At 49.8% G+C, this 26,535-nt stretch overlaps 3 protein-coding genes across 3 annotated transcripts; all 3 read right to left on the reverse strand.

The window, feature by feature from the left end:
* Window positions 1-380: 380 nt before the first annotated feature.
* On the reverse strand, window positions 381-2,657 carry LOC122379163 (protein canopy homolog 3-like). Its single transcript, XM_043361120.1, has 5 exons — window positions 2,357-2,657; window positions 1,982-2,111; window positions 1,643-1,777; window positions 1,256-1,340; window positions 381-1,016 (listed from the first exon to the last, which is right to left on the reverse strand). Exons 1-5 carry the CDS (start codon window positions 2,484-2,486, stop codon window positions 849-851), a joined length of 648 nt encoding a protein of 215 aa, XP_043217055.1. The 5' UTR covers window positions 2,487-2,657; the 3' UTR covers window positions 381-848.
* Window positions 2,658-4,460: 1,803 nt separating this feature from the next.
* Window positions 4,461-11,040, reverse strand: LOC122379134 (putative glutathione-specific gamma-glutamylcyclotransferase 2). The gene is made up of 4 exons (XM_043361079.1): window positions 10,786-11,040; window positions 9,968-9,998; window positions 6,410-6,743; window positions 4,461-5,161 (listed from the first exon to the last, which is right to left on the reverse strand). The coding sequence occupies exons 1-4, from the start codon at window positions 11,038-11,040 to the stop codon at window positions 4,837-4,839; spliced, it is 945 nt and encodes a 314-aa protein (XP_043217014.1). The 3' UTR covers window positions 4,461-4,836.
* Window positions 11,041-13,912: 2,872 nt separating this feature from the next.
* On the reverse strand, window positions 13,913-24,953 carry LOC122379146. Its single transcript, XM_043361092.1, has 6 exons — window positions 24,699-24,953; window positions 17,743-17,906; window positions 16,406-16,467; window positions 15,789-15,943; window positions 15,239-15,346; window positions 13,913-14,874 (listed from the first exon to the last, which is right to left on the reverse strand). The coding sequence occupies exons 1-6, from the start codon at window positions 24,794-24,796 to the stop codon at window positions 14,736-14,738; spliced, it is 726 nt and encodes a 241-aa protein (XP_043217027.1). The 5' UTR covers window positions 24,797-24,953; the 3' UTR covers window positions 13,913-14,735.
* Window positions 24,954-26,535: the final 1,582 nt, after the last annotated feature.

Raw genomic sequence — 26,535 nt, forward strand, 5'->3', positions numbered from 1 at the left:
AAGTAATGTGCGGTTTCAGTCCTGAGTATGTTCTGCTTCTGAAGCTTAGGAATGATTAGCCAGACCACAATGAAACTTTAAATGTAGCTAACCTGTATCGTCACCCTTGCAGCTGCAACTTCACCTTTGACGTCTCCTTTTCGATCACTCCGCATTAAAAAAAAACGCCAGTCAAAGCCATCCGTTGAGATTGGTAAAATCGCACATTACTTTAGCGGTGGGCTGTACCTAATAGCTACATCACTTCACTTGTACACTGGGTATACCTGTGTAATGTGTATGATGTGCTCCATTCGCATCATTTAGGTATACACCATCGACTTCAAATTTCAGCCATTTCGTTTTAGACCTCAGTCTTCTATGAGTTTGAGACCCAGATATGTGAAATGTCATGCACTTATATTGATACACCGGCAAGAGATCAAGCTCATAAGCATACAGACGTACAAAACACTAAATGATGTAAGCGTAGATACACATTAAATATACATATGGTGGGTAAAAATTGACGCATTGGTGAGCTGGTAAAATGATTTAAGTAGCGACACATCTTTGATCTCGAATCATTCAAATGAAATCAATCTATTAGGAATACGGAACTAACGGCTCAGCAGGCATTAAAATTGATTTCGACTACATTGGCAGTTCCACCTGAACACTTAACCTTCATGCTCAGTTTTAAAACCGGTTTCAAACAAATAAATACTGAGCTGGGCCTACCGACTGAGCCCACACGATCCCACGCACCACCATTGTCTCAGTTGGCAGTTCAGCACGGCCAGTAGCGGTCTGCCACGTCAATATGAGCGTCCAGGCGGCGGCGGGTCCACGATCTCGTGCGCCACGTGTCAGAGCTCGTCGCGCACGGGAGCCGCCGGCGGGTCCGAGAGGCACGCGTCGTCGTCCTTTGCTAGCACGTGGCGCGAGCAGAGGAAGGTAGACAGAGGGATGGCCTCCTGGTACTCATTGTACCACTGCGTGATCACCTCCTCAAAGTCCTCTATCAGAGCATCACACTGAAAACGACCGGCATAGTATTCATGCCAAATATTGAAAAAGCATCAAGCTTCATTCACCTTCCCAGTTCAATGTTTCAGTAAGAAAACAAATTATTAGCTTTTAAAATATGTTATATCGATGAAGCTAGTAGAATAGAAGATCGAAAAACAGACAAAAATTTGTGGTGTGTTTATCAAATAGCAGCCAAAATAAGACAAGTATAATGAATAAAGAACCGCACATAATGAAAACCAACCTTGTTCTTCAGGTCGGTTATTTCTGCACTGGGTTTATCCCACAGTTCATGTGGGATTCCAAGGTCCACTTTTACACCTTTGTCACTGAAAATATCACACACTGTCTGTGTTACATCATACATATCCGACACAAATTGCCTCCAAGGTTAGGACAGATCATCCAAGATATTTCAGCATTGTAGACTCATTGCCATAGACACTCAAGCTAAACTGTAGGCTCACACAGGTTATACAGCAGAGATCCTGATATTTCAATGGAAAATGCAATTTATCATCAGTTGACTTGAAGCAATTGTTTACATTTGGTGTAACTACCTATCAGTTTTGATATGTAAAATAATCAAACGTCTTGATGCCTCCCTTGGCTTTCTTCATCTGCTACTTACACAAGGTTGTGAAGAGTCTGGAAGGTCTGACTGCGGCCCTTGGCAAAACGTGTGCTGTCTGTCCGCTCCTTATGCACATTGTATGAGAGGATACCTTCACACACATCTTCTAAAACCTCCAAAAGTCGGAGCTCGCTGCATAAAAGAATAAAAGCATGAAAGGGGAGAAAATCTCACAAATAAAACAGTAGGAATCAGCAATAATTTGCATAATTTTCACAAACCTCATCAGATCATTCTAGACCAAGCCTCTTGCCAAAACTTAATAAACCGCCAAACCATTTGCCATGATAAACAGTAAACATGATACATAGGTAGATAAGCTTTAACAATCCTTACGATGTTCTATATTTTGTCGTAATCTTTGATTTAGGATCTGCATCAAGGTGATAGCCAGTTTGAATAACATCATGAGTCTTGCCAGTCTTCTGTAGCTGGTCCTCAAGTTCTGCTGCCACTATTTTGCATGCTGAAAAGTGAAAGCACAACATGGCCTGATCAACATTATATTCTGTAAATAATTTTCTTTCAACTTCCCTTGACAGACAAGGAAGGAACGACAAATTTGATTATCACCTTCTCTCCCTTCCGCTTCAATAGGTCAATTGGTACACAATGTAGCAGTGAAAGAGAGAAGCAGATGTCTAGCAGGATACTTTCTGAATAAATAAATGAACATAGAATGTTTTAAAGGGTTTCAAACTAAAAACTTACCTTCACATCTGGTTGCAAATTTCACTCCATATTTCTCTTCAGCTAGATCTGTATCAGTTGCTGAGGAAGAGTTGAAAATCAATGATCCTAATACTGCTGTTAAGGCAGCTTGGCAGATAAGCATATGCATACCTGGCCAACTGATCAGCAAAATTCCCAATAAAATGTAAAATGTATTTCACAATCGAATATAGATCCAGGCGCCGTAAAAATAACAAGATCACCTAATTTTGTCAAAGTTTACTTCTGTTCAGTATGTCCGATTTTGGCAGGAAATAAATAGCAGTCGCAGAAAGTCACCAATGCAACGGCTAAATTGTTCCTAGTATTTCAGTTTTGCGCAGAGTAATTACAAATCGAATACACTTTGAACGTAGCACATGCGCATATTACGCTTCAAACAAGCGCTGCCATATCGAGTAAAAGTGATACCAAATAATAAAAATGTGCAGCAGCTAGCCAAGAAATATCCACCGACTGAATACATTTGGAATGCATAGATAGCCTTGCTGAATACGATCACGTATGAGTGACTCCGGAGTTCGGACGACGGGACGGCATCCGTTCCCTCTTTTAGATCCTCAGGACAGGCAAATCCTCCCCCACGCCTCAACCCCCTGCTCCGGGCTGGACGGGCAACTGTCTTTATCCCATGCGGGCAGTAGCGGCGGAGCACCTTCAATTAAGGGGGGGGGGGGCACTGCCGACTTTTGGTCCCATTCTTTCCATGCAACGCAACGCCCATAGGGCTAATGTTAAAATGTCAAAATCAAAGGGGGGCACGGTGCCCCGGTGCCGTCCCCGTTCCGCCGCCTATGTGCGGGATGGGATCAGTGGCGGCGGAACACCGGGGGGGGGGGAGGGGGAGCACTGCTGACTTTTGGTCCCAACTCCCATTCTTTCCATGCAACGCCCATAGGGCTTATGTTAAAATGCCAAAATCAAAGGGGGCACAGTGCCCCAGTGCCCCCTCCCCCCCATTCCGCCGCCTATGTGCGGGATTGCCCGTAAGAGCACACCCGTAGCCGGTGCGGTGAGTGCCTGCCGGTCCTCTGGACGGGCAGGCCGACCTGGCGACTCACTAGGGTGCTCGCCCAGACCAATGTCTCCCCCTAATTCCTATCATCCGTCCGGCCCTGAAATGGTCTCGCCCGGGCCGAAAGGGCCTTACCCAGCAAAACAAACAAGAAATCAGACGACGGAGTCCAGGTTAACTGTGGCATTACGTTATTTATTACAATAACTTTGCAGTATCGTGGGTGTCAGCTTCAGGGTATATGTCAGCCTGGCGTATCATTAGTATCGATGGACAATAGCACCAGACACCAGATTGGCCGGTGATCGTAAATGTCTATTTATGTAGATGCATGATTACCTAGATGCATGCATGATGCACACATCGTCACTCATTAGTAATAATGGTGATTGGTCAGCGGTAAGGCCGTATAACAAGAAAAGCCACGGCGATTTGTAATCTATATGTAGGTATTTATTAGTTAGCTGCAGTCCGCAGCGACTGGGCAATGGTACGTATTTGAGGCGAGGACGTCTGTTGAACCATACATATTCACGTTGCTGCAGCCTGCACACCTGAATCTGTCCGTTTGTCGGTCTGTCCGTCCAACGCAATCTCGAGATACTACCTAGAAGACAGATAGCACACGTGACGCTATTATAGCGTCACAAAAATAATGTTGCGAATGCAACGTATGTACATGCCTGAAACGGTCACAGGTCCAGTGAACCAGGCTGCAGGCTGGTCCGAACCGAAGCATCTGCACGAATAAGAGCTCTCCCGCGAATGCATACCAAAGGTCTGCGTGCTGTGCATATATTTCAGCTGCAGCATCATGACGAAATATTTAACTCGTGCGTGACTAGTTGGATGGTGGACACATCAAGCTTTTTTCTTGTTGGGTTAGGTCCTTTCGGTCCAATTGGAGAGCTGGGAGGATGAAAGGAATTAGGGGGAGACATTGGTCTGGGCAGGCACCCTAGTGGGTCACCGGGACTAAACCCGTCCGAATGGACAGCCTGACCAGCCCCAAGGTACTCACTACTCACTGCACCCGGCTACGGGGTGCGCTCCCTTGGGAGCAGCGGCGCCGCTCCAAGGGAGCAGCCCGCATGAGATCAGGTGCCCGTCCAGTCAGGAGTGGGAGTTGCGGCGTGGAGGAGAAAGATTTCAGTATCCTGAGGATGGAAGCGACGGAACGGAGGGACATCAAGCTGTCGACAATTCGCATAAAGCACCACTTAGTGGCGACCACTTTGCTCGTAAGTACGACAACGGGTGCGCAGTAAAAATTGAGTTTTTACAATCATACCAATCGCCACACTGCCTTTAGATTGTACGCAGGTCGTCTTTTGATCATACAAAGACCTCCTTCGTTACCTGAACTGAAATCCCAGAGAGGATATCACAGACGGGCCAGACGAGGCAGCTGCTCGGTAGGCGCCCCGTGCACCCCTGGCGCCGCCTAGCGGCAGCGGCCCGGCGGCTCCTGAGCGGTCTCCGCGATCCCGGCATCCTCGGGACCCTCCTGGCCGCAGCGGCGGCGCCACCCGGCAGTTGCAGGCTTGGCCGACGAGGAGGCGCCACTGAGGGCTGAGCAGACGGTGCCACCTGGGACTGGTAAGGTGTCGGTACCGTAGGACGGACAGATGGCGCCAGCTGGTGAGGTGCCGGTACCGTAGGACGGACAGATGGCGCCAGCTGCAGCTGGTGAGGTACAGCCGCCTACAGCGGCCTCCACCAGAGTAGCCAGGTCGAACAGGTGTTGATCACACTCTTCAGGTATGTTTCTGCGGAACCGATAAAAATACAAGCCGTTAACTATTTTACGAGTATAGACCTGTTTTAATTCACGCCGAAGCTGAGTCGGCTTTCTTCAAACACTCTGGCCGAGGAAAGAGAGGGGGTACGAGCTCCTCGTCCTTTCGCCTCTAACCAGGCTAGAGTTTCGCGAAAAACGAGGTGTATGTAGACGGAAGCGTGCAACGTTACGTGACGCAGCGACAGGAACGCCACTAGCAAATTTTGTTTCTTTTCTTCATTTGATATTTTATTTGGCTCGTATACTCTCAACCCATGGATTGAGAGTAGCCTCGATCCCCAGTCCCAATAATGCCTCCCTAACCTATTTATTTCCTGCCCAATTTTCAATGTATTTACTTTGGCCTTACGATTACCTTCTGCGATGCATTATTCAAATATTCTTGCTCACTCTAAATTAAAAGAAAATTTCATGGTCTTGAATGCCCGAAATCACCCATTCATAAACCAATTATGTTTATCATCTGACCTCGAAAATGAAATAAGGATAAGTATGACTATGATCCTAATAATGATAAACTTTTATGATTGCTCATTCATCAAGGTTGTGTCGCAATATATACAAAGAGTACAAAACACGGGTGGTATCAATTCACCCAATGAATATTGATGGACGTCTAACGACTATCGGTAATTTCCATCGGTCGGATACTGCGCCGCGCTCCTGCACGCGGCGAGCGCGTGCATCCGTGGCGTGTAGCAGGTAGGCTGGCAGCTCCGGCTCATACATACCACATGGCGGCCCAGTCGCTGATTAACCCACATAGGACGGGGTGGGGTGGAGGGGCGTATGGAGGGGGGCAGGAACATTAGTCCCAACAGACCACGCGTTGATTACCGAGTGCGTGGTGTGGTACGGTGATCGCCATGGCGCAGCGTAATCATGGAAGTGCCGCTCATAGTTACACGGCAGTTGCCAGGCGGAGTCCATATCCTATGCATGGTACTATAATAACTAATATGCACGTGTAATAGGACCATTTGACCCATTTGAGGTTTGACGCATGAGTAGGTAAGTGTCAAGCGACTAAAGCCGGGTGCAGTTTTACTGAACTCGTGCTACTCGGTCCCTGAATATCAACAAACAAGCACACAAACACTAGACAAAGATAAAAACAAACAAATGAATAAATGAACAAACAAACCAACAAAACAACAAAAGAGAACCACATACCACATACCAGATAATGGCCCTCTACCCCTCGCAGCGCGCTCACCGTTTCATGAATCTGACCAGCTGGAGCACGTAGTCGGCGTTGGGGCCACACCTGCCTCTGGCGGCGGCCACCTGGACGGCCAGTCGGGCCAGCGGCGCCTCCCCCAGCCACAGCGGGTTCCGCTCCGTGGCCACGTAGATGGTGACGGCGAACGGCGGCCGGCCCGGATCGCGGGGCACGAACGCCACACGCCGCGTCTGGTAGCCGCCCAGCACCACCTCTCGGCCGTCCAGGTAGCGCAGCGCTGCCCGGTCCGTCACCAGGAACGCGCAGCCCCACGTGGTGCCCTGGGGGACAGAGGGCTGATCAGGGCCGCGCAGCCCCACGTGGTGCCCTGGGGACAGAGGGCTGATCAGGAGCGCAGCCCTATGTGGTGCCCTGGGGGGGGGGGGCGGTCAGGGCCGCGCAGGCCGCAGCCCCACGTGGTGCCCTGGGAACAGGCAGTGCTAGGATCACTTCAGGGTCGCGTAGCCCCAAGTAGTGCCGTACAGGGAAAGCGCAAGTTCGGAACTTAGTGCATTATTTTTCAGTCTTTCGAAGGAGACCTGGTGCCACTTGGCGATGTCATATCGATCACTCAGCCTTTGCTGCTCGTTAACTTGCCAAACAGAACGTGTTTATGCTGCGTTAACCCTCGCACGACCAGGCCATTTCTCATAACACGAACGACCAGGGGGGGGGTTGTTACGACCCCCCCCCTGGCGTTTCGAAACGGAAGGTCGTAGAGCTTAGCGGAAAAGACCAACGGATTGCTCTCAACGAGATCTCGCGATTGGTGGTATATTTTTTGGTCCTAGGTCAACATTTGACCTACTTTTGACCGGTCAAAGGTCAAATTTTCGGAAAAATAGACTTTTTTCAACTGTCGGCGGCGATTGCGGCAAAACGGTGGGAGATATCGACTTGAAACCTTCACTATCGTGTTCCTTGATCAATTCTCTATCGTTTGGTATGTATTTCGTTTCCCTAGCTCTAAAAATGGCGCGTTGGGAGCGCCGGAAGTCGGCAAGGTCACAGTCGGCGGCAGAAATTCGAAAAATCAAAATTTAAATTTTTGAAATCTGATTGTATTTTTGGATTTGGGAGGTCCATTTGCTCCCTGTAGAAGCTAATATTGCTGCATATTCCCATTGAGGTGACAAGAATTAGCAAAATAGTGGTTCGGGCGCTTTTCAAAAATAGTACCGGACGCTGTTCCTCTTGTGACGTCATAGCTCCGTGACCTGACCTGACCCGGTCAAATTTCTTATACCATATGATAGCCAATACTTGCCCCAACATGCATGGGAAGTTTCATCACGATCCATCAACCGATGTCCGTACCACCGGCAGGAAACCTCGGGCGTTGGCACTCAGTTTGTGAAAATCCGGCCGGAGGCTGTACCTCTTATGACGTCATAACTCCGTGACCTGACATGACCCGATCAATTTTTTTCGGCAAAAGATGCGCAAAGGTTGCCCCATAAGGTACCCAAAATTTGGCGGCGCTGCGCGCCGCCGTTTTTGCACTATTTCCGAAAAACCTCAGGGGGGGGGTTGATACAACCCCCCCCCTAGGCGTTCTAGGGTTAAACCCCGTGCCATGTTCCCCATCGCTCTAATCGTTAGTTTCTGGCCACAAGTGACCCAAGACCAAGAGCGGTTATAGGACCAGCACGGTCGTACCTGATGAAGCCGCCTTTTCATGAAGAACCCCACCTACAGCCAAGCCGCTGGATGGCACACAGTGTGCCAGTTATTAGTAATGTATATGCATATAAAGACCCCATGCATGTGTGCGCTCTACCCACTCGCTGACCGACATGCCTTCCGTGCGTGAGGGTTCCGGTATGTATGTACCGACAGGTCCTTGTGCGACGTGCGTGACAATACAAACCAATTATTGCATGCCGTATGCACCCCGGTGGGAAACTGATCGGGTACTAAAGCTGACCGCTCACTTTGTTTCCGGGCCGGGGACGGTGCGTTGGGGGGGGGGGGGGCACTCATGTATGTAGGTAGTATTCCTTCTAGCTAATGACGAATAACTATGTAGTAGGTAACTGCTTCGGGATGAAGGACAAATAAGACTACAAAAGATGCATACAGAAACGTGACTTAAAAATCGGCATAATATAGCAATGTTTGGGCATTAACACCTAATTAATTCTGCCAAGAATACCTAACCGTAAAATCTATAGTCTGCGACTGTCACTGCATCAGGTTACCTATACCTAAATGACATAAATATCTTTACCGTTAAAAATACGTGTGTATTGATTATGTTCCTAGCTCCTGCAACAGCCGACAACGGCACTCTATGGTCGTTCCGTCGCATTTCAGTAGGTATGCAAATGTAGATCTGGCGGCGAGAGACTGCAACGCCTGATCTCTCAATAACCCTGGCGCCTGCCTGAGTGGGTATGCTGCGCCGCCGGACTCCGGAGTGCTGCGGGTGGCCTACCTTCCAGTGGCTGCGGGGAAACCTGTGGATATTCACCGCAGTGCAGTCGGTTCCTCCGAGCTGAACTAGTGGGACGTTTCCTTGAATGAAACGCTATAAGCACTAAACAGTGCCTCGATATTTTTGTAAATGCTCCAATACATATACTCGGAGGTAAATAAAAACAATAAGCATTTACTTTGTGACCTACCTAAACGTTTCCTTTAACATCTGTTACAAGGTAACGTTCGGCAAAGAGCAATCGTTAGTGACTGCAAGGTAAGTATCGCATGCCTGACTGAGTGTAGCTTAGTCGATATGCAAGCAGTGTGCATATTTCATTAGCACGGACCAGCTATAGTGGGGTCATGCGAAGAAATCCGCTGATGGAAATGTTATGGAGCACCTGGTCGGTACCATTAGCACCCGGCAGTCCCAATCAGACATCGGAGCCATTCGAACACTTCCAAAGTAATTGTATTTCCAAATTGCATTAATTACTTTTGAGTAAGTAATTAATTCAGTGGGTGCCTATTTAGTCATTGAGTCAATCAGACAAGATCTACTGGACGGAATTGGTATAAACGTTTTATTCTCGTGTTCCAAGTAATCCAATAAAAAAGATTTAGTTGTTCTCGCATCTCCTCAGGTTTCTCAGGGAAAGGTAGATAGGTAACTAAATGGCTAGTAAGCAGTCGGGGTAGTTGTTTAGGTGCGTAAATGACCGATAAGTGAGCAGTCCTCTGTTCCCCAGTCGGTGTCCCTCCGTCCCCGTCCCGGCAGTGGGTGTCTCTCCGCCTCTGTCCCCGTCCCGGCAGTCGCGGTCCCTCCGTCCCCGTCCCGGCAGTCGCGGTCCCTCCGTCCCCGTCCTGGCAGTGGGTGTCCCTCCGCCTCCGTCCCCGTCCCGGCAGTGGGTGTCCCTCCGCCTCCGTCCCCGTCCCGAGTCTGTATCCCTCCGCCTCCGTCCCCGTCCCGGCAGTGGGTGTCCCTCCGCCTCCGTCCCCGTCCCGGCAGTCGCGGTCCCTCCGTCCCCGTCCTGGCAGTGGGTGTCCCTCCGCCTCTGTCCCCGTTCCGGCAGTGGGTGTCCCGCGGCCTCCGTCCCCGTCCCGAGTCTGTGTCCCGCCGCCTCACCTGACTGTGTTCCACCAGTGTCGCGACTCGCCCCGGCTGAAAACAGAGAGAGAGAGAGACCACACATAGTGAGCGCAGGCGAATGCGTTAGTGAAAAAGGTAATTATAAAAACTGCACCAGTGGGTGTGAGACTGAGTATATAAATATATTTACGTCTGCTTTCACTTACCAGCTCACTGCTTTGTTGGCATGTGCCGGAACAAGTATATCCAACCTGCACTTCGCTATCCAACTTTGTGGTCAGGCTGCATTGTGCGATTCCATGTTGCCGGAAGTTGCAATAAGGCACCACACAATGTAGGTAGTTGGACTGAGGTACGAAAATCGGCGGGCATAGCTTCCCAGAGTATTCGAGCCTGGTAACGGCCATTTGTCTAGTCGGTCAGAGCTCACTCTGTCGGTCTGTCGGTCTGTCGGTCTGTCTGTCTGTCGGTCTGTTGGTCTGTCGGTCAGAGCTCACTCTGTCGGTCTGTCAGTCAAGGCTGACATTCTGTCGGTCTGTCGATCTGTCGGCCAGAGCTCACTATGTTGGTCAGAGCTCACTTTGTCGGTCTGTTGGTCAGAGCCTACCTACTATCCCTCCGTCGGTGCTGATCGTCACCTGCTGGGGTGTCCACTCCCGCGGTGGGTGACGCTGCCCAAGTCCCTCTGTTGGTCAGTTAGCTCAGCTGCCCCTCTGAGAGCTCACATATCCCTCTGTCAGCTGATCTCACCTGCTGGGGTGTCCCGCGGTGGGTGATGCTCCCCAAGTCCCTCTGTTGGTCAGTTAGCTCACCTACCCCTCTGAGAGCTCACACATCCCTCTGTCAGCTGATGGCTCACCTGCTGGGGTGTCCCGCGGTGGGTGACGCTGCCCTGCCAGAACCTCCGACTGAATCCCTCCACACGGCCGATGCGGCGCTCCCGGTACGAAAAGCCGGGCTTCCAGCACAGCGAGCCGTACCCGAACACCCACAGGTGAGCCCGGTCCGACTCCTGCGCGACCTCTGACCTCGGGTCGCGGGATGAGGACCACTCCTCAGAGCAGCAGTCACCAGCGGGCAGCGGCTGCTCAGCCGTGCAGGAAGGCGGCGTCATCGCTCTGAGAGGCTTGGTGTCAGTTAGCTAGTCTTGTCGGTTATTTAGTCTTAATTTGAGCCATGAAGGAATCCAGGAGGTAACAGGTAGAGGATTAGACAGAGCCTTTACGAGATACGGCTACCGGAGATATAAAAATGTCTATCCTGATTGGGACAGACTCCCAGTATGGCTGTTTTCACAAGACCTCTGCTGGCCACCAAAGCTTCTGCAGCTCAATGCTGTACTGACGGAGACCACACGGGCCAGGGACAGCCCCGCCGACACCGACGAGCCACAGCGCAGCCGCTGCCCCCTCCCCCGCCGGACCAACAATCGATGATCCTCAGGTCACAGCGGTGGGCGGTGCAGCATTGACGGAGTGGCTGACGACAAATGATATTAATGACGAGAGAGAGAGAGAGAGAGAGAGAGAGAGAGAGAGAGAGAGAGAGAGAGAGAGAGAGAGAGAGAGAGAGAGAGAGAGAGAGAGAGAGAAAGAGAGAGAGAGAGAGAGCTAAAGAGCTAGGGGGAGTGATGCACACATGCCTTGAAGCCCATCAAAGTCGTTTCATTCATGAGCGTTTCATCCGGCACACTTTCAACATTCCACGGTAGCACGACGTGAAATCCGGGTGCAGAAATAAGTCTGTTCTCGTACCCAAATGTATGCGTTGGAGTGCGGCGTGGCCACGCCTCACATGGTAACAGATACGCCTTCAGATAGCGGCCGTACCCCTCTGCAGCTCATCCATACTGGGGTCGCGTCTCGGCGCCCTAGCAGATGTCTGGCAGTCCTTGACGTCCGCTCTCCGATCTGATTGACTTCCATCGTGACTGGGTGTCCGCCGTCTCAGTCGTGACACCGCTCGGTGATATTCAGCGGCGCCCAGTGATGGATTCAGCACCTGCCATTCCTGTCAGGGCACTCCCATCTCGGGACGAGCTGTGCCAAACGGCCCACGGCACCTGAGAGATCTGCGCCAGCCGGGTGGCTGACGTATTCCGGCCGCTGGGGATGTGTTCTGATGGAATAAATCACCGGGATGTTATGTAAGTTTCACTCAAACCGAGACTAATACGAGGTGTGAAAACGGCGTCATTCGGGTCGTTTTGCTAATGAGCGGCTATGGGTGGTGATGGATGCCAGTGGTGATACGCAGCCAGGAGGTGTACGAACTGAGGACCCTGAACATGGGCCGCCCGGTGAGCCTCGGACAGCTCGGCGGCTTCTGGATACACACTGGCAGCAAATCAACGCCATTATTTCTAAAAATGAATGCCGATAGGTAGTTGATAAAGCCTATGTAAGAATAGAACATAATGTATTATAAACCTATCATCTTTCCACGGCGCAGCGGAAATTATTAGGATCTATATGTCCCCGCTTGAGTGAATGCTTCGAAAATGTCTACTATGGCCTCAAACATCAGGATTGCTATACAAAACATATAAGTACTCGTATGTATCTTGGATATTTATTTTGATGAATAGACGACAAACAAATTATGTATTTAGTATTCCCTTTCTCAGTCAAGAGAATAAATGAAATGGCTACCGATTATTTAGGTATATAGTTAGCTGAAATATGAGCCTTCATGTTCATACGAAATGAATTTCCGTGTTTTTCTTAATTTTCTTGAAATATGTTTTTTCACACGGATCGATTTGCCTGATTAACTGGCGCTTTTGTGGGCGGCGTCCTTGGCAGGCTGAGTGACGGCTGACACGGTTTGCGGCCCGTCGTGGCGGCAGCGGCACAGAGATCATTTTCTATTTTATTTTTGCTATTTTAGATGCTTATGTTATTGTTGACCCTTATTTGTAGTGTTTGTGGCGTTCGTAGCAGGGGTGCGGACTGCGGAGCCGTAGCTGGTGCTGGAGCCGGAGCCGCCGGAGCCGGCATATTTTGCCCGGAGCCGGAGCCGGAGCCGTCAAAAAGCGGGTGACTCCGGTTCCTGTTTTTTTTTTTAAGAGGAAAAAATGATTGACGTAGGTAGGTTTGACAGTACTTACAAGGCAGTGACAGTACATGTGGTATTCAAAATAGCCTTGTTATGCAAATACAGAAGCTACGTGTACCAATCCCATCGTCTTTTTTGTTCCACCCGTATTTAAAGGGACACTCCCACCTTAACATTAGTTTTGAGTTGAGATAGCCAAATTGGTGGCCATGGCCTGCAAATACCGGTTTGGGCACTCACAACATCGAAAAATGCTTTAATTCGAAGATATGGAATTTCAAACTTGCAGTTTTCGGATTCTAAGGGGCTAATGCATTGGAATGCCCCCTTAGAATTTGTGACGTCAGCGGAGATCTAACGAGTTTTAAATCTTAGACTAAAACCATCGTTAACACGTGGTGGTATACGCTGCTTTGCGCGCAACGTCTGCCGCACTTTAAGGCTGCCAAATTATTGCTTCCAAATAAAGTCGCTAGTAACAGGGGAGATCCCAAAAAGTAAACAAAAGTAAAGGCCTAATATCTTGAAAACCAGTGAATATTTTTCGGTGAAATTTGGTAGATATTCGTTTTCGCTCTTTCTGAACCAAGGTACATCACTTTCATGCCAATTCATTAACTTTTTTGAAGGTGGGAGTGTCCCTTTAATTGCATAGGGGATGTACTGAGTACTGAAGCCGGAGCCGGAGCCGGAGGCCGGAGCCGGAGCCGTTTGAAATTTCCACGGCTCCGCATCCCTGGTTTATAGTATATGTATAGTGTACCTGTGAAGGATATTTAATGCATATATGAACTCACATTATGCTCTTGCAGGAGCATAACGTGGACCACGTGAGGTCATGTGAAGTCATGGCAAGTTCAGCAGCTGCAGTTTTAAGCAATATCATTTATAGAAGCGTGACTGAAGTATGGAAGGCAAATAACACATCCGAAAGTGTATTCATATGTATTGTTATTGATGACATATGATAACATTAACAACATGATGACATTTAACATCAGTAACACTGTGTCAGCCCAAAGATGGTGCTGGGTGAGGTCACCACACTCGTGTTTTTTTTTTTTTTTTTTTTTACATTGTGCTTGGCACTTCAAAGTTCATCGAGAAATGTCCCAAAATCGGTACAGTTAACAAACTTTTGGGATTGCATCGGAGGCCACGACGTTGTTGATTTTCAGAGCGCCGTTTTGCTGAGGACGGTCCCTGGAAGGCAGACTGAAAGTGCCGCCCTCCCCCGAGAAACGTCCTGACAGTCACAAGAACAGCAGGCCCGGATAGACTGGCCATTCTTACGTGACCGTAAATGGATGGCTCAACGCGTCACGCATGGGTAAGGCGGCTCACTTTGAACCGAACGCACCATAAACAAACAACTCCGGGTAGTCATTAAACGCGACGCAATCAATACGACTTGACAGCGCACTGGAATGTCGAGACGTCCGTGGGCCCCAGATGCCTCCGAATAAGTCTGGTCACAAAGAGCAAGCGAAAGAAATAAATAGCCACGACATATGCTGGACGACTCTCATAACATACTCATTCCCGTTAAACGGAATGCGAACAACAGCGCACACCTATTTACTAGCAACAAAACATCGTAACAATTAGTTTCAACAACTAGCTGAGCAAAGCATTGTAACAACTTGGCGTCTCTGTGTCGTACAGGTTAGCCCGTCACACGGTAACAACCGTAACAACCGTGACACCGTAACAACACTTTGTACCGGCGCCGTGACGCGTTACGGTGCGACGTTACGCGATTTTCCGGCTGCGGAACAGCGACACTGGACACTCGGAGTAGGCGGCCGCGCAGTCGCCGCCCTCGGCGCCCAGCTTCTCTGCGTCCCTGTAGTCGTCCAGGCCGGGGCCGGAACCCAGCTTGTGACTCGGGCTGCGGGGACAGAGGTGGTGTCACTGGTGGCGGTGGACACTGGTGTGATGAGGTCAGTGGAGCATAGCAGCCCGGACCGAAAACAAGCGGTCGGGACCTCTGTCTATGCATTGTTGCATTGCATATGTGATGGAACAATTGTTTTCAACAGAAGGAAACGATAATAAATATGCTTCGGAATAATGAAATAAAATGACAGCTAAGCGGTCTAGTTAATAAGTATGAAAATAAAAATCAGTTTGGGCTTTTCATAAAGCATATGAGGCTATAATGCTTAGCATAGAATGCTAACTGATTCAATGACAACACCAGTGGCCGGTGTATAGCGCTGCCAGTGAGGCGCCATCCCGGCCCCGTCACTCACATGAGTGCGATGTTGAGCAGCTCTCCCACCAGGCCATCGAACAGCAGCGGCGACGACGAGATTTCGCACACCGTCTTCATCAGACACAGCTTACCGTCCATACCAAACCTGCAGCGGGACGGGACGGTCGGACATCGGTATCATAGGAAATAGGCGCAACTCCCAAACAACAGCAGCAACAACAACAACAACAACAACAACAACAACAACAACAACAACAACAACAACAACAACAACAACAACAACAACAACAACAACAACAACAACAACAACAACAAATACAACAACAACAACTGAATGAAAAGGGTGCAGCAAATCAAGGAAAGAAAACGCAACAAGACCAACTAACCGGAACTTAACTGGTTCGGCATAACTACCAGCAGTTCATTATTTTGATCTAAGACTGTCACAGCATCTGCCAAGGCTGTATTATAGTTGCCATAGCATGACTTATCATGTCCTGCCTATGACTTACTGTGAGTTGACCATCCAACGCCCAGTCCCTTCGGCTGGACTTCGAGCAATGCAGCCCTTACATCCCAATACGCACCTGCGGAACATGTTCATCATGCCCTTGTAGATCATCTTTTTGTCGCGGATGATACGGTTGTCGCGCACCTCGCGCCGTTTGCGCTGCAGGATGTGGGGAGACTCCCAGTAGTTGCCCGTCTCCTCGCCAAAGTAGTCGGCACGCTCCAGACCCACCTGACGAGGGAGGGGTCGGGGGGAGTGCTTAGCACACGGTCCGAGACTCGGGGTGGACACCGGTGGACACCCGACCACGACGGCTCCCAGCTCGCCTCAATGGATGTCTGATTAACTTCTCGCCAGTCTTATTTTTCATGACAATTAAAGATCGCTATTGCTAATACAGACAGAGTTATATTTCGATATTGATAAAAACAAGCTGAATTACAAAGAGAGAATCTTGTCCTACTGCTGACATATTGGGCGATCACGGATACCTTCCCGAATCAATTCGTAACAACATATGTAACGCAGCCATTGAATGTCCAATACAAACAAAGCACAGCTAACCATCCCGTGTAAGCCGTGAGACAAGTGAAAGTCCTCCTGCCCAGCCTTGAGCGGCGGCCCCGGACACCGTTTAGTGGCCTCGTCTCAGCCCAGTCAGCTGATCGTGTCCGAGGCACGTGATGCACTCACCTTGGACGCCCTGGAGCGCGGGAAACGGTACAAAAACTCCGTCTCCAGGCGGAAGTCCAGCTCTGGAAACGACAGGGGAGCGCGCCGGGTCAGAGGTCACAGGCAGACGAACCAGCCGGGACGGGACAGGTCAGGGGTGCTAGACGGACACGGGTCAGAGGTCACAGACGGACACGGGCCGGGGCGTGGTTTGATGGCCGAGTCAAGTGAGCTGTCTCGGCAGACGTGCAGGCACGCCAGACCGTGAGACGGGAGACGAATGTATGTAGGTACGAAGGGACCGCGAGCAGCTCGGCTGTCCGACCGGGTGTGGTATGTTTTACAAAGGAAGGGAATGTGATACTGGTATTAACTGGTAACGAGAGGTTTTCCGTGCCTTCAATGCGATATTACCGGTGCCCCTCGAAAAAGAATTAATTAATCCATTCCGATAAATATTCGTTTTTTGAAAGAAGAGAAATTAGATCCGTTTTGGGACAGACGGGTCGCTTAGTATCAGACTAAGAATTGGCTCCCTAAGATAACATAATTTTCCATATAAACGCTACGAGATCACTTTTTGTTCCTGTGAAAAGGGTGAGCTGTAAACTTTTCACTTCTAATTACACTTGTGATGATACAATTACACGGAGATAATCAATCTGCATTTGGTGAAACAACGTTCCGAGATCAATACTTCTCATGAAAGCTTATCATATCAAATCGGAACAATTTCGAAAACGTCAATATCATCGGCATCTTGGACCGTGCCCCAGTTCCCTGCGCTCATTTCTCCGCCATAAAACCTGCTTCTCGTTTGTCTCTGGCTGTGGCACTCGGACACAATTATCAGACTCGGACCGATGACCACAGTCCCGCCAGGAATGCCCGACTCCGTCCAGTTCGGCCGAAAATGAGACCCCTCGGCGCCCCGGCGCGGCGTCCGGCGCCGTACCCCGGCCCGCGGATTGCTGTCTGCTGGTATTTACTGCTTGTTCCCACCAGCCGCTGATACCCGCCACTGCAGCAGTGTGGTCCGTCTTCAGCCCCTCCCGGTGCGGCGACACGGGAGCAGCGTCCGGAGTGGTCCGTGGCCCAGTCTCGGTGGCAGGTGGCGAGATAACATCGCGCCGCGACCGGCTCTCGTTTTAATGAGCCACAACGCGCTATTCTCTCTATGTGGGAACCAGGATATAAACCAAACTTGGGCCACTGAGACATCCAAGCGGCTTCAGAGAGCATGCCCATTGCCCAGCTCAATACCCACGTTAAATACCCGAGAAGTTAGAGAAACCACTGGTGGTGGGCAAGTTTTGCACTATAAATCACCGTCGCCGTGCTGACATTGTGTCTCTCACCTTCGTGGCTGTGTCCCTCGTAGAGAAGCCAGCCGAATTTGGGCAGGATGCCGATCACGGCGCCGTCGGGGATGGCCAGCGCCAGGTCAGCGGTGCGCCGCTGGCGGGCCGCGCGCGTGATGTTCTCGGCAGCACGCACCGGTCGGTAGAGCGGCTCCGGCTTCCTGAGGACGGCAGACTCTGGACGTTCAGACACCCACCACGGCAGGCTGAGACTCGCGGAGGGATACGGCGGTGTGATTGTTTTACATAAGCCATAGTCCTGACTGTTCACTGTTCACTGTTCAGGTTACTTCATTAGGCGCCGGACAATTAGGAGGAAAGTTGCGCTTCGACCCGAGACAAATGCCACATCCGGCAGGATAACTACGATCATCAGGACAGTTATACGAATGTATATAAGACTGGGATTATCTCAGAGGATTATGGGATTATCCCAGAGGATATGGTATCCCAGTGGGATACCATATCCTCTTGAACCGGTGTCTGTCGTCGCCACGGCTCCTATGTTATTACTAGGTGGGAAACAGCTGGGCATCCTATTCGCAAAGAAAATGTGACATCCTTGAGCATTACTAGCTAGGTGTTGGCTCGCTGCCCTGTTTCTACCGAGCCTGTTGCTAGGGGAGTAAGACGAGGCCTAGTGCCCTAGGACGGGGACATTATACACCTCAACCATTGAACCGGGTCAATGCATCACATTTCACGCTGCAATTTACAACCGAATTACAATCGCACCTCATTGAATAGCCTGTCGTATGAATTTGATTCCGAGTAGGTGCAGATGTCCGCCTCAATTAGCATATGAGGGTGCCGCTCCTTGAAACAGCGCAGATAAAGGAGGAATGTCGGCAGCGAGCATGCATGCACGGTCTGAGTGAGCATGCCCCTCCGACAATGATATTCACCGAATATTTGGATTTCACATTCAGGTCAGGATTCAAGGGACGACTGGGCCGACTCCTGACCCAGAAGGCCGCTGAGGACTGGGCAGGAAGAATGGGGGCCTCAGCAGTTCTTTGTATTTAGATTGACGCATGCATTTTGCACTTTCATGTTTAATCTTTTAAAGACTGGTGTGCATACTGTATTGCAGACGTTAGCGCTTTCTAAAATGCAATACGGCATTCTGTATAAATGTCAGTGAATCGATCACTTTTCATGTGAAATGAAATCGGCCAACAGCCGGGTCGTCCGGCTATGGGGGCACCTTACAAACGCCGAATGTAAAATGTTTGCCGTCTATCCGCATTGTCTGATCGTGCGATACGGAGGACAGAGGGCGAGCAACACGCCATTCTTGAAAAGTGTACTGCTCTCAAAACTAACTACTTCATTAAGATCACCCAAATACATGCAACAACACTTAAAAGACAGTCAATCATCTTACAAATGATATTGGCTCGTACGGAGCTGCCGTTGCAGAAATGCTTCCGAGTGGCAGGGTCGCGCTACTTTACAGTAGAGCAATATAACAGTGAACCCGCCTCAATGCTGTGTTTAGCGTTAGCATCAAGAGTGAAAGGAGAAAAGGAATTAACGATCCAATGGCAGCGGATTCCGAGCGCCGTAGAAAGTGAGTCCTGGCCCCCGGTCGTGTTCTGTCAGAGTGGTGAGCAGCCGCTGACGTTCCGCGTCCGTCAGAGCGGCGGAGGGTATAGACAGGCGTGGCGGGGGCCCTGCCCCGGGCACTGCAGACACACGGGGTGGCCGCGGCGGCGGGGAGGGGACGTGGTCCTCCCTTAGCAACCAAATATGCGCACTTGGTGCAGGCGTGACAATTCACGATGAGTTGGGCACGCCTGCGCTTGTGCACTGTGCTGTGATATTGGTCCACATCCATAGGCGCGGGAGCCGGGGGGGGGGCAGTGGGGCAGCTTGCCCCCCCCCCCAACTCTGGGGCCGTGAGGGCGATGCCCCCACAGCTTTGAGACGGAATACCACACTTTTTTTGCAAATATTTTCTTTTTTGTTGAAAAAGCCAAGGGATGAAAAATAAGTGGCCTAAAACCGGTGAGAAAACTAGATTTGGGGGTACCCTAGGTTGATCTCTATTAGCCGTTTTCACGACGGCCATCTGGTACACATTTGGTGCACATCTGGTACAGATTAGGTGCAGATTTGGTCAAATCAGGTTCAGTGTGTCTCTTAGCAGCTATCAGCTAGGGTTGTACTAATTGCTTATATGCCTGCTTTGCCATATTATCAGAGAGCATCATCGATTAAAACACTGAAATAAATTCATAAAATGAAGATATTTGCTGTAAAAGAAATTAGGTGCAGTTTTGGTCAAATCAGGTGCATTCGCCGGATAGCCCGTCGTGAAAACGGCTAGTATGGTGTGCCCCCCCCAAGTCTGAACGTGGTTCCCGCGCCCCTGTCCACATCGGTGGGCTCACATGGCAGCGATCCATCGCTGGTACAGGTGTATCCGTAACAAAGCCTGGATATCGCTACACTTCGTCAAGAATTGACTACGAGCAATCTTCCACCAAAGGAAAAGTTATCCATATGTCAGTGGTATCCATACGTCCATGCGAACAATCAGCCCTCGCAATTAAAGAGGCTGTTTAGAGGTCAATCATGCAAGGTCGGGGTTTGGTTAAGAGTTTCCACAGATTCAATTCATTTAATTTCTTTAAATATTTGCATTTAAGTTATTCATAATATTGTTATTGTTTAGAACAAAACGGATGTCAAGTACCTACATAAAAGATAACAAAGCCATTGCTATATCACAAACGAACCATCGTGTATCAAGGTCATCCGAGGTCAACCGAGGTTAAATCATTCCTAATGAGGACGGCAGAATGCCCGTTTCGGTCATGGGTTATTTTATATGCGTAGAAACTTGTCTGGAATCGCAATGAATCCGTAAATGACAATCGGGAGCTGCTACAGAATCGTGGTTTGCATTATAAGCATCTATTTCAGAACATAACCCGGCCGGGCCCGGGGGGTAATCCCAACCACCGCAGCCCGGGGAGGGGCGTTTTTCGCCCCCCCCCCCCCTGTCTAACTCCGTAAATAAGGGAGCTACGGAAACAAAGCGGTACCAAACGAAAGGTCCTTACGAGACGATTCTAAAGCACATAAAATTTTTTACCTCAGGTCAATTTTCAAGGTCAGAGGTCAAGGTCAAAGGCAAAAACCGGTACATGTGTAGTGATCTCAAAGTAAGCCTTCTAGAGGACGACAGGCTTCATCAAACCGGAAAAATTGGGTGTCAAACGAAAGAAGAGAGTCTGATAATTCCGAAAATGTGCTTAAAATTAAAGGTCAAGGTCAACGTCACGCTCAAAATTGACCTCAAACTTGGCACTTTTTCGCACATCTTGCGTGCTAGCTTCAAAGATGTTTTGAAGCGTTTTGAGGCTTATCAGTTCCCTATTTGTGGTTCATCTTACGATACAAGGCTGCTCAAAGGTCAAGGTCACAGAAGAGTATCCCTGCTAGAGGCTATTTCACTGATTCAATCTAGTAATAATAAATAAGACAATTTCGCCGTCCAGAAGCTCTAAATGAAGGCTTAGAGGAAAAATAGATGCCAGATTCGTGATCAGCGGGTACAAATCCATCATAAATGACCTCTCATGTGACAAGGTCAACCAGAGGTCATTCGAGGTCACATGAGGTCAACATAAAACTTGACCTTTCCGAGCAAAATATATATCATTCGACGTGGCTTGACAAGGCGAATGCGATGGTACCATTGCTGTAACTCTAGGACCTTTTTTGTCGAAGTTATTTGCGAAAAACTAAAATCACATTTTGGGGTCGTTGACCTGACCTCTGACCTCAGGTCACCAAAACCATTTTTCTATTTTTCTCTAGGTCAAACGCTACACAACCGTGTTCGTAATTTGTCTTTATCTCTAAAACTCTATTTTTAGCAGCTATTTGAAGTTTGCGTTTGAAGTGAAATCTTTGTCAAAACTACGAAATGACTATATTGGTCGCTGGTAAGCAGTGCCATTGCCATACCTCAATAAATGCCGGGACTTTACGAGTCAGTTCCGGACGCGACGTCTTCGCGGATTTAATCTGCAATGTAGATGTTCCCTGACCTCCCACAACACTGCAGAGATTACCCAATGATGTCATACGGCTCCACACGCTCGGAACTCAATCGCCTTGCAGAAGCTGAGCTGGACTGGACCGTACTATGCCACGCGCTCGGACTACTACGATCGCGTCTGTGCGACAGTAAATGGAAAGTGGGCCGTGTAGGACAAGTGTCCGACTTGTTACGCGCACGATGTCATTGTCTGGTCCGGACGGTGGATGTCAGAGCTGCGGCAGCGAGGCAGCATGGTGCGCGAGAGAAGGTTGTGTAGACGGCCAAGTTCGCCCACCGATATACGGGTTCCGATTAGCCCGCATCGGATATGAACATCGGTGTGCTTGTGTTGAACATATCCGCATTTATGAACTATTTCATCAGAAAGTGAGACTTTTTACACACTAATATCGGAAGGTGTGTATGCACCTAATTTATTGGTGCCACTAAAACAAAGTACTTTGGATGTTTGAAAAGGAAAGTACATAGAATGGCTTTTCTGGGAAGTGTCCGGAGTGGGGATGGACTCGCCCTCTTGCGAAATCCGCAACGGTCCCGTCCCATGTATCACGGTCCGGTTTTGGCGTCCGTTTGGTAATCAGCGCCGCCGGTGCGGTCGGTTCAGGCGCACCGGTCCCCTTTCCCCTCTTTGAATGGGGGAAAGCTGCCCATTGCCGCGGCCTTTCTGACACCTCGAAGAATTACGTTCACCTCTGGGACAATGAAGTCGCAATTCGCCTATATGTCAGCCTGTGCCGAAAAAGTCGGGCCGTTTGAAGGTGACAATTTACACCACATTCAGGAAACGGGAACATCACCGAATGACAAAAGCTGAATAGATCACCGACATTCAGGCTCCAGTCGAAAATGGCCTGAGAAGATCGACTCTGACTCATGATCTGGTTTTAAGCTCCGATCAGTTTGGCAGTATAGGCGTCAGGTGACTCGAAAACACATATTTTCTTAGGAAAGGTTGGGTTAGGAACGACTAAAACCGCTTATCCTATAAATTCAAGAAAGTCATCAAACATTTCCTGGACTAAAAATAAATGAATTGCGCTTCCCTGGGCACGTTCCCTGCTGTTTTACTCGACTCGATCATTCTGCCCAGGTGAGCACAAGTTCATTGAAGGGATCAAGTGATTACATTTCCGTACGATCAAGGCGCGGACAATCGCTTTGCAAGGCTGCCGTGTTACGCTCCTCCGATACCGGTTATCGGCACTCGCACTCGTAACGTGTGTGTGAACGAATCTTAATCGGTTCTAGCGTCGGTTAAGATGTATTCGTGCCGATACGGTGGAGTTCGATCTCATTTTCGCAATGACACTACGCCTTCATTACCTAATAGCATTTTTCGAGGTGGAATATTCCGCACCTGTTATTGGATTGATTTGAAAGCAAAGAAGCAAAGCAATCGACATTTTCTTCTAAAGGCTCATTCGAAGCCCTACCTGAAAACAACTACTAAAGATTATCAGATACGTAACGGATAAGCGGATTAAGAAGATGGTGCCCGATGTTCCGTCGTGGAAAGGGTTATTGTTTATAAGTATGAGTTGTACTTCAAGGCTGTTAGTGTTTGATTATGTACTAGGAGTTAAGAAAAATTCACAAGAGTAAAGACGTTGTGGTCTAAGGACAACTAAAATAGTTTTCTAAATCGCACAAGATGGCTCTGATTACCTGCTGCCTCGTTAGTATTTTTAACCCTCGCCGGACCTATTGGTTTTCTACATACGCGCCGGCCGAGGGGGGGGGGGCGGGTACGACCCCCCCTCGCCGTTTCGCCCCTGGTGGAGCTAGCGCGTCGCGGAAAAAACGAGCGTGTGCGCCGATACGAGACGCAGAGATTGGTACCCGATTTTAAGGTCCTAGGTCAACCGGTGACCTCTGAGGTCAGGTCAAGTGCCCCAAGGTACGGTTCAGTTTTTGGTGAATAACTTCGCCAAAACAGGCCGCAGAGCGCCGATTTTGGCAGCATCGTGTTCGCCTCGCTAAGGCGCGTCGAATGATATACTTTTTGTCCGGGTCAGGTCAACTTGGGGTGTTGACCTCAGGTCAAGGTCAGGTCAGCACCCCCAGGTCACGAAGTTGGTCGAAAGAGGTCATGTCGCATATCATTCGATTCGGCAGGCCTTCCTGAGTCCATTGGTGGCTTTCCCGACTCGCTAGCTCAATTTGATCAAGAGTTATTGACGAAAAACTAATATGACCTTGATGACGTCATAAATGACGTCACGCAAGGTCAACATTGCAAAAGTGACGCATCTAACCTTGCAAGGAGTGCATCAAATCACGATTCTGTGTGCTTGAGATAGTTGGAGATCGTTCCCGGCGCCAGAATAGCAGTTTTCATTTTTCCCCATTGACTTATAATGGTGAGGTCACGAAAATGACCTGACCTCATATGACCTTTAGGAAAAATCCGAGATATACAAGTTGTGGGACTCATAATGGATACTAGATCCTGCAAGTTTCATTTCCCTGTGACATCTCCTCTGGCAGTGAGGGCGTTGCGAAGTTGCGACATCTGAAGACCGTGCAGAGGTTCACTTATGACGTCATAGGTCAGTGACCTGACCTGACCCAAAAATGCGGTTGGTGTCAAAAGATGCGGCTTGGATCAAAGGTCAGGTATGCCAAGTTTCAGCTCTCTATCGCCAGCGTGTTCGGAGCTATCGCGAAAAAACCCTATGGGGGGGGCGGCACCCGCCCCCCCCCCTCGGCCGGCGAGGGTTAAGACAAGCAGTGGGTCTTACCAGCTTACTTACCCAACTAGCTGCTAGCCTTTACTTTAATTGTTTTGATAATCCAAATGCCAGGGTATACCCTTATACACTCACCAGAAGACTATAATATTTTGCCCCGATAGCCAGAGCGCCGTTTCACTCACCAAAAGTCCTTTTCCATGGCACAGGTGGCGTGCAGGGTGACACAGACGGCCGCGAGCAGCAGCGCCGCTCCCCGCGCTGGTAACCACGCCATCGACATGCTGGCCACTCGCAGGGACGGAGTTCAGACGAGAGTCGACCGCCCGGGTCTGTCGAGGCCGACTGCGCTGACACCGAGTGATGCGGCTGGCTGGAGCTGCGGACCGAGTCGGGTGTGACGGGGCGGAGACGGCGGCGGCGACTGACGGCCCTGTGCGCCGAGAGGGGACGCGCTACCGCCGCCGCCGAGTGGCCGAAGCGGGTCAGCGCGGCCCGGCGGCGGTCACGGGACCGGCTCTCCCCTGCCGGCCGGCCATCCGTCAGTGGCGTGTGCCGCCCGCCCGAGCAGCGGCGCCAATTAGCAGCGGCGCCGTCCGCCCCGGCGCCCGCCGAGTGATTGCTGATGGGTGATCAGCGGCCGGGGGTGTCGGCGCCGCGCCGGTGGTCGACCGGTGTCGGTCCGCGCCGCCCAGCTGTTTGGTTTAAACATTATGGGAGCCGCGGACGGATCAGCGGCCCTCGCTCACCCAAGGTGACGGCAATACAGTGAACTTATTGGATGTGTACTTACATATGCTAAAGGGGCTCCTATACGCCCCCACACTCCGAGGATGCTATGAGAGCTCCGTAACTAGGACCATGAAAGTCAATGTGCATGTCACTATGGATTAGTGAGTAAAATGAGCTCTGCGAGTGAGGCTGGTGCCATGGTGACAACAGTCCGCCGGCCGCTGCCGGAGATTGAGTGACCTGGGACAGGGTCGAGACGGTGACAGCACAGCCGTGGCGTTATGCACTGGTGGGCTCCGCGTGCTCCGTGGAGAGCGTTTTCACTCATGGAGGGGAGGCTATAAGGGCAAATGATCTGCTTTTAATATGTCGGAATTATGAAGGGTTTCGTCAAGACATATTTATGATGTGTCATCAGCAAAGTGGCATGCGGGCTTTGTGAGATACCCGCAATCCGTTTCAGGCAATCCGAACACCGAAAAGAGCCTTCCCCTTTCGGTATTACACGATGCTTTAAAATATTGCTACACCGAGCTACATCGACTTAACGATTGCTTTGAAACTTACAGCAGTTGATAACAGCAACAGCCTGTATAAAATGTGTACACGAACGAATGAATTGTAATTCATTCGACGCGTCCGTCTTTAACGAGAGGAACACGATACCGGAAAAATAAATGTCGCACGAGTTTTGAGGCATAAGCTATTGCAGAAAAAACCTTTTATACGAGAAGGTCCGTTTTGACAATTTTTACCCTCTGGAGGCTAAACCTTACCCACATCTGAGAAAATATTCAGAAAAAGCGTTAAAGGAGCTATGTAATGCGCTTTTTCGCGGCGCTGTAGCTTTATCTCTTCCACAGTTATGCGCCACTTTGTTGAAGCGAAATTTAAACTATGATCTTTGGTGACCTGACGGCTGACCTTTGACATTACCTGAAAATGACCTGAAATAGGTACCTACTTTACCTACTTTAGTCATGATTTTTTTACGCTCTTTCGAGCGCCGCCTACTGCGTGTCGCTACGTGACTCAGGAGCCGAGTTAGAAAGGGGATGTTCAAACACCCCTACCCCCACCAGCAGGGCATGGAAATCCAGGACCCCCAGGGGGGGGGGGGCTATAGTAGGAGGCCAGGATTTTTAACATTATGTACGCATATGGGGGTGCACTGAAAGATCAAAACACCCCACTATCCAGTGGCGCGGGAACTTCTTCCAGACTGGGGGGGGGGGTGAACCATCATAGAGATTAACCTAGGGTACCCCCAAATCTAGCTTTCTCATCGGT

This window comes from Amphibalanus amphitrite, unplaced genomic scaffold, assembly GCF_019059575.1.
Source record: "Amphibalanus amphitrite isolate SeventyFive unplaced genomic scaffold, NRLGWU_Aamphi_draft 000072F_arrow, whole genome shotgun sequence".
NCBI lineage: Eukaryota > Metazoa > Arthropoda > Thecostraca > Balanomorpha > Balanidae > Amphibalanus > Amphibalanus amphitrite.

Bases quoted from the DNA above. Each gene is read 5' to 3' on its own strand.
- LOC122379134 (XM_043361079.1), bottom strand. From the start codon at position 11,040: ATGACGCCGCCTTCCTGCACGGCTGAGCAGCCGCTGCCCGCTGGTGAC. The intron at 9,999-10,785 runs GTGAGCCATCAG...CTCTGTTTTCAG, and splicing joins ACCGCGGGACACCCCAGCAG to CCGGGGCGAGTCGCGACACT. The intron at 6,744-9,967 runs GTCAGGTGAGGC...CTCTGTCCCCAG, and splicing joins CGCGACACTGGTGGAACACA to GGCACCACGTGGGGCTGCGC.
- LOC122379163 (XM_043361120.1), bottom strand. From the start codon at position 2,486: ATGCATATGCTTATCTGCCAAGCTGCCTTAACAGCAGTATTAGGATCA. The intron at 1,778-1,981 runs GTAAGGATTGTT...TCTTTTATGCAG, and splicing joins ACGACAAAATATAGAACATC to CGAGCTCCGACTTTTGGAGG. The intron at 1,341-1,642 runs GTAAGTAGCAGA...TGATATTTTCAG, and splicing joins CAGACTCTTCACAACCTTGT to TGACAAAGGTGTAAAAGTGG.
- LOC122379146 (XM_043361092.1), bottom strand. From the start codon at position 24,796: ATGTCGATGGCGTGGTTACCAGCGCGGGGAGCGGCGCTGCTGCTCGCG. The intron at 17,907-24,698 runs GTGAGTGAAACG...TGCCGTCCTCAG, and splicing joins GCCATGGAAAAGGACTTTTG to GAAGCCGGAGCCGCTCTACC. The intron at 16,468-17,742 runs GTGAGAGACACA...TGTCGTTTCCAG, and splicing joins CGAGGGACACAGCCACGAAG to AGCTGGACTTCCGCCTGGAG.